This window comes from Durio zibethinus, chromosome 3, assembly GCF_047325235.1.
Source record: "Durio zibethinus cultivar Kanyao isolate XHJ-2024 chromosome 3, ASM4732523v1, whole genome shotgun sequence".
Lineage (NCBI taxonomy): Eukaryota > Viridiplantae > Streptophyta > Magnoliopsida > Malvales > Malvaceae > Durio > Durio zibethinus.
Genome location: NC_143164.1, coordinates 8759334 through 8771080, shown reverse-complemented (window position 1 = coordinate 8771080; position 11747 = coordinate 8759334). Strand labels below are relative to the sequence as shown.

The window sequence follows — 11747 nt, the reverse complement described above, 5'->3', positions numbered from 1 at the left end:
GATCTAATTTGCTATATATTTTTTGGTTATGATCTGCCTAAAGGTAGGCATTTAGAACCAAAAGACTGCCCATGGAAGAGAGCAGGGGTTCTTAATTTTTGTCTAAAAGTAATTAATTACTTACTGCAGAAAAAAAAAGTAATTAACTACATCTTATCATCTTATTAAAAGTTTTCAAAATCTTTATTAATAAATGTTAATTTTTAAGAAATAACTAATTGAATGATTTACTAATGGTGTATAGAGTTATAATCTTTATGAAAACCAGCCATGCATGATTCTTTGATGTTATAAGATCCTTTAAATAAGTAATATACATTGGTTCTATCTTTTACACATCCAAATTCTTACCTTAAATTGATCTATCAAAAGTCCATAACATAACTTTCACTCACAAGCTCTTTGCACTAAAAATCATCTCAAAATAAAACGTCTAATTTAATTTGTCTTAGATGTTTTCATTCTATTATTTTTCTTGCCCCATTGGAGAAATATCTTCAAACAAGTTTTTTCATCTCTAATTACCAAGCAAAGTTTATTTTTCTTTTTGATTAATTGCACACTTGATAAAATTATAGTCATAATTTTTATTTTACATTTACATTATAAGATTCGCAATTAGATACTCAAACTTTAGTTTAAAAATATTCTAACTTTATATTCATGTATTTTTTTTTAATTCATATATTTATTTTGCACACAAAATTATAATTACTAGTCAAATGCATTGTGTCCAAAAACAATTATAAAAAATATCACATGCCTCAAAAATATCATGCCAGCATGCTACTATAGCAATTTTGTTGAATGTTTTGGACTCATTTGGCAAACGATGTTAACGTCATGTGCAAACTAATTGACAGAAGCAAATTAATTTGGGTACCTAATTGTAAATTTTTTTAATTGGTACTAAATTGAAAATCTGGTTATAGTTCAAGATTAAATGTGTAATTAACACATTTTTATGAATTTTTATATGCAATTAAAACTCATAATGATAATAAAATAACTTTAACAAATATTAATATTAACATAATTATTACTTCAATATAATTAAGAAATCAATATGAAATAAGCCAAATAAATTTAAACCAACTAACTATATATAATTTGATAAAATCTTATATAAAGTGATATAAAGTTGCATCATATCCACCAAGTGGTGAAACTTGTATCTAAAACCTCTTCTTTATCATTAGATTCAATCTTTGATGAGAATATTATCCATTGGAACCCCATTTGATTCACATTGTTATTTGCTCCATAATGCTGCTGCAGAGTAGAAAACTACAATTCCAGCAGATAAGTACATAATTTGAGGTTGGTATTGCAGTTATGTTTAGAGCAGTGAATCATGCAAAAATGGGTCCAAAGTAGGTGTCATGCATAACAGTACCACACTGACTATTTCTTGCAGCCGAGCCACGGCATGGGTGTTCATGTTGCGACACTTTGTCCTTACCTCAACCCCCCCCCCCCCCCCCCCCCCCCATCCTCTTTTCCCTTTTCTCTGTCAATCACTTGGTCCCCCCTTCTGATCTCATTATTTCTTCTTTCCTTTTTATTTAGTGAAATATCCAATTTTTCTTAACAGTTCACCGCATCACTTTTGCTATACTCTCAGCTACATCACCATCATCAATCAAATGAGATTTCCATTGTAATTCACAATTAGAATGGATGATTGAAGGTTTTGAATGGAAAGGATCCGCATCGCTGGTAATCAAAGATTGGATTGTAATTTATAAGCAATGATCTACATTTTTCCTATCGAAGCACTTTTTCTCAAGGGAGAAAATTGTAAAAACAGGTCGTCAATCTCCAGAGTGGACAATTCCTTGTATCACTATTTGTTTTGCATCATATTTTACCCAAAAAATATGTGATTCTTCAATCTAACTTGAACGTTGAAACGTGTTAATTGCCAAGGCAGAATTCTTACTTGATTTTCTTATAAAATTAAGTAGCTCGCGGTGTGGAAATAAAAAAATAGATTAAAGATGTTAAAATTTGAATATTTAATTAGTTGGATATCATTTTTTAATGTAGTATTGGATATGGAGTAATTATTTAAATAATCATGGTAATTTACATATGGTGATTAGATTACTATACTGGGTAACAGTTTAGTGATCCTATGTGACAGTGCTCTTGAATCACTTAAAATAATTAGATCATTATCTTAGATGGTAATTTAATTTTTATCTAAAGGATAAAAAACTTTTATCATCGTGATAAAATAATACATAAAATTAATAATAGTTAATACTATCAATTTAATATATGAATTAAAAAATTTTTTCTTCTTAAAATTAATTATTATTATTTTATATTATAATTTTTATATTTTCAAAGTAATATTTATTATAATAAGTTCAAAAATATTTTGCATAAAATTTTTTAATTTTTAAAAATTTATTTATAATATAATCTTTTGATTTTAATATATTAATTTTATTTTTCAATTCAAATATTTTTTACATAATTTATGTTATAAAAATCAGTTTATTATCAATAAATATATTTTTTTAATAATTTAATTATATTTATTACAAAGTAAATAAAATATTATTAATATTTTATATATAAATTATTATATTTAAATAATATTTAAATCATTAGATTGTGTAATTATTATAATGTGCATGGATATTTTGATACTTTCAAACAAAATAATGTTTGATTTTTAGTAATACCAAATACAATGATTTTTAATTATAATAAATTAATGATTTTTAATGAAATAAAGTGATTTCAGATCACCAATAATAAGATTATCTTAATAATAAGATCATTGATGATTAAATTATTATAATGATTTTGAAATAATAACAAATACTATTTAAAAGTAATTTCTTAAATCAATTGAATTAAACTTCGTGTTTAATTCTTACATGATTTTGCTTTACAACTTCGATTAGAATAGAGCAACTTTTCTTTAACCACAGAAGGCTTCGACTACTCATGAATATCTACAGTAGTTTCAATCTGTTTTAGAAATTTAGGACATTCTTTATATGATTATTCTTATTATTGAAATATTTGATTTTAAGGAGATTAGTTGATTCCCTAAAACAACAGTTTTAAGGACTCTAGTCTTCCTGTGAGATATGGTTGTTCTTCACGTAACTTCTTTCCAGTCCAACCGGTCCCTTTTTCCACCTTTTCCTCTCATTTATTTGTCTTTTCCTTTTGCATAATTTGTTTGTTTTTCCAAATCCCAATTTTTGGAAGTTTGATTGCATAAATCGGAAATATATAAGACATTTATTCTTACCCTAAACTTGGAAGTTTTATCACATGTCATAAAATCACAAAAACAAAATAATTACATCATTTTTGTAATTTAGCATCGTCCCCTGAATTATTTTCTCCCATTACATATATATAAGCCACAATCCATTAATCGTAAGCTATTAACAGCATGGAATTTTTTTTCCGATCAAAGGCTATATATTTCGAATTTAATTTCTTCTTCAAACGATTTTGGGAATGCAATCTCTCATATAGTTTAGTGCATTAAGGATTTTACTTTTAAAATACCCTTTACAGGGATTAAACCCGAGTTGACATGGAAAGGAAATTCTTCAACTTAAGCTAATCTTTGGGTTTTTCCCTCAACAATGAATATTTAAATTGAATGCTTCACCTTACTCTTACCTGCAAACCTGGATGTTTCAAATGTGTGATTTCTATGAAAGGAATTTTAACCAACCCCAAAAGATTTGAAGAAATGTTAAAACAAAACAATCCCAATATTTTGGTATTAACAAACACCAAAATCCAAAAAAAAAAGAAAAAGAAAAAGGCATTGAGGTTAATTTTAACATTTACGCCTTAGAATCCGTCCAATATCACTGTCAACAGCTCCCAATGTTATATCCCAGAGTCATGTCAGTTTTACCACAGTTTCACGAGTATGAGAAGCAAGAAGTGGACGCTTCTCCTTATTAAGGTCCTGTGGATAAGAACAAAACAGATAATTTACTGTTTTTCAGTTTGTTTTCAACAGTTTTCTCTTTCTTTTTTATCCCTCCCATTATTTTCTTTTTCTATATAAACCGCCTTGCTTCCTGTTTGCTCCGCGCATCTCCTTCCCATTTGTAAATACACTTAGTAGCTGGTTTCTTTTCCCTTTTCCCCGAGCTTTTTTGGTTTTTGGGTTCTCTTCTTTCTTTTCAAAGGTTGGATAAAGTTTCAAAGACAATGGATATTCTGCATTTCTTGTTTGGAATTTTTGGTGGGTTTTTAAAATTCTTTCCATCAAACTTTCTTTTTGATATTATTGCCTTTGTTTCATGTTTTTCTGTGTTTTCTTTGTTTACAGGAAATGCCACTGCTTTGTTCCTTTTCTTGTCTCCAACGTATGTATAACAAAGACACTGCTCTCTCTCCTTTTCCTCTCTCTTTTTATCTGAAAAAAGCAAACAAAGATTAATCTTTTCTATGGTTTTTTATTCTTACATGTTTTAGTGTAAAAACTTCAAACAGGTTCTTCATCAATGGAAGAAGAACGAGTTTTTCTTTGTTTATTTGTTTCTTTCTCTCTGTCTATGTGTAATAAACACATGCAGCAAAGCCTAAAATTTGCCAGTGTTTGGTTTTTAGAAATTGAGTTGAATCAGCTAATATCTTCTTTTTTTCAAAGAAAGGGGAAAGCTTTTGTTTTCCTTAATGTAGTTCTATGAACTTTCATTTTGGCGTTGAAAAAAAATTCATTTTTCCTCCTTTCTTCAGCTCTTTTCTTCAAAATGGTTATGAGTAACACATGTTAACTTCAAATTTCTATTCTTCTCTATACATTTTGGGAATGATGTACAAGTTTCACCACTTCCTGATCTTTTCTCCAAAAGGGTATAAGTAGAAAAAGAAAAAACTATAAATGAAAATTTTCAATTGCCATTCAAAGATTAATTGTCATTAATTCTGTTTTGTTAAACCATGTTTAATTTTTGAAGGATTACATTTAAGAGGATCATAAGAAGCAAGTCCACAGAGCAATTCTCTGGAATACCCTACGTAATGACCTTGCTCAACTGTCTCCTCTCAGCTTGGTGAGCCTTTTTATCTCTTTTCCAATTCAACTACCTAATTACCTTTTTACTCTTTTAGTTTCCATGTTTGAATCCCTTACGCCGTAGTCATTTGATTTTTTTATGAGGGTATTTCTGTAAAGTTGTCTTTAAATTCACGGCTTGATTTTGCGCTCAATGGATGGTCCAGAAGATACAATAATATTTCAAATTTTATTTTGTTTATTCATGCACTGCCCCTGATTCAAACTTTCAGAATTTGTTCTGCAGCAGTCTTTGGGTTTTCTCGTTTATTTATTTCTTTCCCATTTTTACTTTTCAAGGAGACAAAAACAATGTTTAAACAACAAAATTGTGGACAACCAAACCTTCTTGAACTTTGTCTAATAATCTAGAAAAGTTAACAGTAGCCTTATCATTTCTTTTATAGCAAAGCTTTGATTTGATATCTAATTTTGTCTTGACAAATTCCTTAGGTATGGCCTTCCTTTTGTATCTAAAAACAACCTTCTGGTTTCAACAATCAATGGGACAGGAGCAGCAATTGAGTCCATTTATGTGTTGATCTTCATCATATTTGCACCAAAGAAGGAGAAGGCTAAAATTCTTGGGCTCTTCACCTTTGTACTCACTGTTTTCTCAGCTGTGGCCCTCATCTCCCTCTTTGCCCTGCATGGTAGTGGCAGAAAGCTCTTTTGCGGCCTTGCTGCTACCATTTTCTCTGTTATCATGTATGCCTCACCTCTTTCAATCATGGTAAGCTCAACTGCTCAAATTATAATCAATTTTTTTATGAAAAAAAAAATTTTTTTTTTATTGTTCTAATTATGTTATTTTTTAATGTAATATAGAGGCTGGTGGTCAAGACTAAGAGTGTGGAGTTCATGCCGTTTTTCTTGTCATTATTTGTATTCCTCTGTGGTACTTCATGGTTTGTCTATGGCCTTCTCGGCCGTGATGCTTTTGTCGCTGTAAGTTTTTTCTCTTACGTTTTGATTTTGTTTTTTACCACATTTAAAAAAATCTCCCTTTGGAGAATAAAATGAAATTGGAAAGCTATTACGTTCTGTCAATTTTTATCAACAAGACAATTTACATATACCTTCAACAGGACAAAAATTTTGAGGACTCGGATAATTTTAACATGCATGGCTTAAAATGGGCAGGGCGGTGCTGTATTTTTGTGTATAAGCCAAAACGATCATTCAATGTCACTGTATAATATAAATGAGCTGCCATATGTCCTTTTTTTTTTTTTTTCAGATCCCCAATGGTTTTGGGTGTGGTCTGGGGGCCACGCAGCTCATGCTTTATTTCATCTACCGCAACAACAAGGAATCTGAAGTAACAAAGAAACCGACTGCTAATGGAACCATCGAGATTGGACCAGAGAAACCCCACCAAATGAAACTAGCAAATGGCAAAGTTCCTCAAGATGAACAAGTTTAATTTGTCAGAAATTTGGGGATTTGGGCAAGCACTGGACTGCCCCCAAAATGTTAAAAGTCTATGTTTAAAATTTCACTTTCTTACATCTTCCCTTCCTTTTGTTTTACACTCTCTCTAATGAAAAAGCAAAAGTAGATCAACGAAGGGATTGCATAAAAACAAAAGATGTATTTCCTCAACTGGTTGTGGCCATTGGACTGTCAAAGTTGACAAATTCCTTGTAATAGATTGCAACCAAAATTCGATGGTGCCAAGAAATATATGAATTTGTTAGAGCCTGTAATCTCCTTGATGTAACAAGTACAATACTTTTGTGCTCTAAAAGAGTTCGTTTCACGTTGAGAAAAAAAATTTGGGGAAAAAGACCTTGGTCTGCTTGAAATTTGTTGAACGGTTCACGACCATGTAGTTGTCATGGTCTAGCAGGGGGACCTGAGGATTAACAAAATGACAAATGGAGCAATCCTTTTGGTTACCCAACATTATTGAAGTGATAAGAAATAATGATCATGAACAATATGAGAATCTGATTCGTTTTCGAAAGCCTCTTCATGAAAATAATAAATGGAATGTGTTTGCATTTGAAAGATTCTTGTGATCCTGAAAACTTTTGGATAGCTTATTTAACAAGAAAAAATCAAGAAAATGTTATAATGGGATAGTATTTAAAAAAGAAAAGTTACAATTTAATAATAAAAAAATAATTACAATTATTAAAATTCAAATTTCAGATATATTAAATTTATCTTTTTAAAATAATAATATAAATTAATTGAATCAAGTCCGATTTCATAATTAATCTAGTTTTGCTTAATTCTGTGCCTTGTAATGATTTGAGGTGCCTTTTGGTAAGAATATTGGATTAACCATGCCGATTTTGGGGAAAAAAAAATTCTCTTTCGAGCTTGGTAATTAATTAATTGTAAAATAGTCATATCATTTCTCACTCGAACTTTTCATTTGGAAGAAAGATCTAAATCTAATTGTACCGCTTAAAAAAAAAAAAAAAACTCATGACTTTTATTATTTTACTTAGATAATTAATTTATATTTTTTTTATTTATTTAAATAAAATTTTGATATTTAATTTTTATTCAAATAAATTTTTAATTTTTAATTTATATCTAAATAAGTTTTTAACTTTTAATTTATACTTAAATAAATTCTTAATATAAATAAATTTTGTATTTGAAATAAATACTTATTTTGATACAAATCAAAAAAATAAGAATTTGTTTAGATACAATAAATATTTAAAGACTTATTTAAGAAAAATGAAATAATTCAAAGACTTTTTTATATTTTAACCAATTGTAGTCATTAAAAATTGTTAAGGAGGCGTTTGTTATGCTAATTCTTAGATTCTAAAAAGGAAAAGGGATTCCAAAGTAAAATAATATTAAAAGAGAATTTATAATTCCTGAATTTTGTTGACATAAAGAATATAAGATTTTTGTATTTGTTTTAAAAAAATGTAAGATTAACTAATAGATTTTTTTATTATATTATATTTGATGACACGTGAATAATATGTAACCTTCATAAAATATTATACTTGAATAACACATTATTTTCGTTGAAATTAAATAATTTAAAAAATCATTTTAATATTTTCAACAAAAATATTACAATCCTAACTACTATCCTTATATTAATTATTTTTATACAAAGAAAATACATGGATTTTAATTTTGTTATGAGTATTAATTTTAAGTAAAAATATTTAAATTTTATATGTAATAATATTAAGTAAAAAATTTTACATTTTATTTTAATTTTGTTATGAGTAGCAGTATCCACGATATTTCTTATTTTAAAAACATGATTTTTGTTAAAATTTTAAGTTTTTGAAAAGTTTCAACATCTACTATCATTCTTATCTTAAAAACACAATATTTGTTAAAATTTTAAATTTTCAAAAACAAAACTTCAACACCCACAATATTTCTTATCTTAGAAATACATTTTTATTAACATTTCAAAATTTTGAAAATAAAATTTCAACATCTACTATGGTTCTTATCTTAAAAATATGATTTTTACTAAAATTTTAAATTTTCAAAAATAAAATTTTACATCCACTACTTTTCTTACTTTAAAAATGCTATCTTTGTTAAAATTCTAAATTTTTGAAAATATAGTTTATCTTTCAAATCTCAATACAATTAATATTTAAAATAATTTTAATTGCAAATAATTTAATATATTGTATTTTTAATTTCAAATAATTGAATTTTATTAAAAAAAGTAGACATCCTTTTAACAATTGTTGTATTTTTATTAAATAAATTTAAATAATTTGTACAAACTACTTACAAATTTAATCTTAAAAAATAAAAACTCAATACAAATAAAAATTGAATTAATTTTATCAAATAAAAAATAAAATTTAACCATGGTCATTATCAGGTGCCAAAAGATAAGACTTGGAATGTTCCATGCGTGTTAATTTGGGTCTCAGTTTATCGTGTAATTTTTTTGATATTGAAGGATAAAATAGATCGTAAAAATCATTTATCCATGACAAAAGTGAGATAAATTTTACATTTTGTCAGGAATATTAAAAAGCTTAAAGGAGATGAGGGTGATTGGATTAAATATAAAAATAACATTTGAACTATACACTTTCTGTTAGTTTGGTATTTAAAGAAATACAATTATTAATTTAGTATTTTAACTTTCATTTTATCGTTCATATTGGTATTAGAGACTAATGCCATCAGTTAACTTACTAACGTGACATGAATATTCAATAAGATGCTGACACGTATCAAAAAGTACATTCAACATTACATCATCAATGCCACATTAGCATTAAAAGAAATTTTAAAAAATTTAAAAAATAACAAAAAATTTTTAAAACTAAAAAAAATGATAAAATTCCAAAAAATCTAAATATTTTAGGTGACTTCAAAAATTTTCAAAACTATTTTGAAAAATTCAAAAAAAATGAAGATTTTAATAAAAATAATATTTTCTTAAAATTAAAAAAATTAACAAAAGCCTTAAAATATTTAAAATAAAAAAATCTAAATTTTTTTAAAAATTTAAAAATTTTAAAAAAATTGTGAAATATTTTTAAAAATTTTAACTTTCTATAAAATTTTTCATTTTTTGCATTATTAAATTATTAAGTTTTTTATCTTTAATTTTTCAAAATTGTGTTAAAATTTAAGAATGTTTCAAAATTTTGAAATTATTTAATTTTTCAAACATTTCAAAAAATTTTTAGAATTTTTTAAAAATTTTAAATTTTTTAAAAATTTTAAAATTTTAAAATTTTTAGTTTTTTAAGTTTTTGTGATTTTTTCAAAATTTAAAAAATTTAATTTTCATTTTCATTTTCATTTTTTAAATTTTTTTGGATTTTTATTAAATTTTCCATATTTTTTAAATTATTAAAATTATCATAATTTTTATAATTTTTGAAAATATTTCATTTTTTTATTTTTATAAATTTTGAATATTTTTGAATGTTTTGGAATTTTTTTGAATTTGTTGAAACATTTTAGAATCATTTCAGAATTGTTTTGAACTTTTTTATAAAATTTTAAAATTTTTTAGAATTTTAAAACATTTTTTGGAATTTTTTTAAAAAATTTTTAGAATTTTTATGATTTTTTTGAAAATTTCTTTTAATACTGATGTGGTATTAATGATGTAGCACTAATTGGACTTTTTGATACATGTCAACATCTTATTGGATGTGTATGCCACGTTAGCATTTCAAACTAATGGCGTTAGTCTGAGATACTAACGTAATAACGAAATAAAAATTGAAATATCAAACTGATAATTTATTTTTTTAAGTACCGACCTAATAAAAAGTGTATAGTTTAGAGGTTATTTTTATATTTAACATTTTATGATTTAGGATTATTTTCTCTCTTCTTGACATTGTTAGAAATTTTATAAAATCTCAGGAAATCACATTATGAAAATCAAATATAAGAATCACATTACTAGAAATAAGATTCTTGGAAAAAATTTTACTTTTCTTGAACTAAATGCCTCTTAAATAGCATGTTTGAAATGGTCATTTCTATTTTCGTTTTTTTTTTTTTTAAGGAGATGAAAAGGAGATCAACCAAACTCTTTGAACATAGTATTAAAACAAATTGATTTATGTAATTACTCTTAAGAAGTAGCATTTAATAAGTCTGAAATTTAAATTTAAGTATTTACAATATCCCTTTTTTTTTTCAAACTACTGCATTTTTTGTATAGAAAATATTAAATCAAATGCTAAAGTGTGGTCAATAATGTAACAAATGTGGATTGTTTGCAATTTGGAAGAGGGATATTATGCACTCAGCTTGGTAGAGGCTAAGATGTTGGCAGCTAGGCTATCTTATATGCGAGATACTGGCTCTTATCTGGAATGCCCTAAACATATCAAGTAGATTTAGGAGTACACGGCCCAAATCCTCAGCTCAACCTCCACGCAGTTGTTCTTTTGGGTGAAGAGGAACATATCATGGTGCCTTGAAACCAATGACGTGGTTGGGTAGCTTAGTAAGATTATTCATCTCGATATTAAGTAACTATTTATTTTGGTGCATATATATATATATATATGAATATACGAAAATATTTGACGATATTATAACGACGAAACATGATAGTATAATGGTTAAAAACATATATAGACTTGTTCATGAACATTACTATTAAATGGCAAAAAAATATAGACTATATAAAACAATGCCACTATACCTTCAATTTAACCGTGAAGCAAACACAGTGCAGAATCATCAAATGGATAATTTTCACAAATCTAAAGTCGAACCAATTTAAGAAAGTGTATTCCAATATTTATTATTATTATTATTATTATTATTATTATTATTATTTGACAAAGAGTGGAGATCTGAATTATACTGACGAATTCATGCATCCATATCTAAACTAAATATTCTAGCACTGCATTCCAATGTTTTTTTTTTCCCTGTTGAATAAATGATTTTGTTCATATTGCAATATTAGAAATATCTACTAATACAATTGAATTTATAAACTCCGGTGACTTCCTCTACCCAATAAAGTTATTCTTTTAATGATAAACCCTTTCTTGCTAACCCATGTGCTACTTCATTTCCTTCTCTGAAAGTATGATGTATTAGGCATTCATCAAATTGTCCTATCCACCTCCTAGCATCATGTCGAATTGGTCCTATGTATGAAAGTACCTCCTCATCCTTACTCAAGCTGTTTATGACGTTTAATGCATCACCTTCCCCAATTATCTTCTTAAATCCCAACTGA

The 11747-nt window shown here is 26.6% G+C and overlaps 1 protein-coding gene across 1 annotated transcript; it reads left to right on the top strand.

Annotated features, from left to right (window-relative positions):
* Window positions 1-4084: 4084 nt before the first annotated feature.
* On the top strand, window positions 4085-6765 carry LOC111301878 (bidirectional sugar transporter SWEET1-like). The gene is made up of 6 exons (XM_089758382.1): window positions 4085-4240; window positions 4328-4364; window positions 4959-5054; window positions 5510-5789; window positions 5885-6004; window positions 6297-6765. Exons 1-6 carry the CDS (start codon window positions 4207-4209, stop codon window positions 6480-6482), a joined length of 753 nt encoding a protein of 250 aa, XP_089614508.1. The 5' UTR covers window positions 4085-4206; the 3' UTR covers window positions 6483-6765.
* The last annotated feature ends 4982 nt before the right edge of the window (window positions 6766-11747 follow it).

What these genes read in the sequence shown, in the direction of transcription:
- LOC111301878 (XM_089758382.1), top strand. Translation starts at nt 4,207, where the DNA reads ATGGATATTCTGCATTTCTTGTTTGGAATTTTTG. An exon ending in TTTCTTGTTTGGAATTTTTG is followed by an intron (nt 4,241 to 4,327) that starts GTGGGTTTTTAA and finishes CTTTGTTTACAG; the next exon opens with GAAATGCCACTGCTTTGTTC. An exon ending in TTCCTTTTCTTGTCTCCAAC is followed by an intron (nt 4,365 to 4,958) that starts GTATGTATAACA and finishes TAATTTTTGAAG; the next exon opens with GATTACATTTAAGAGGATCA.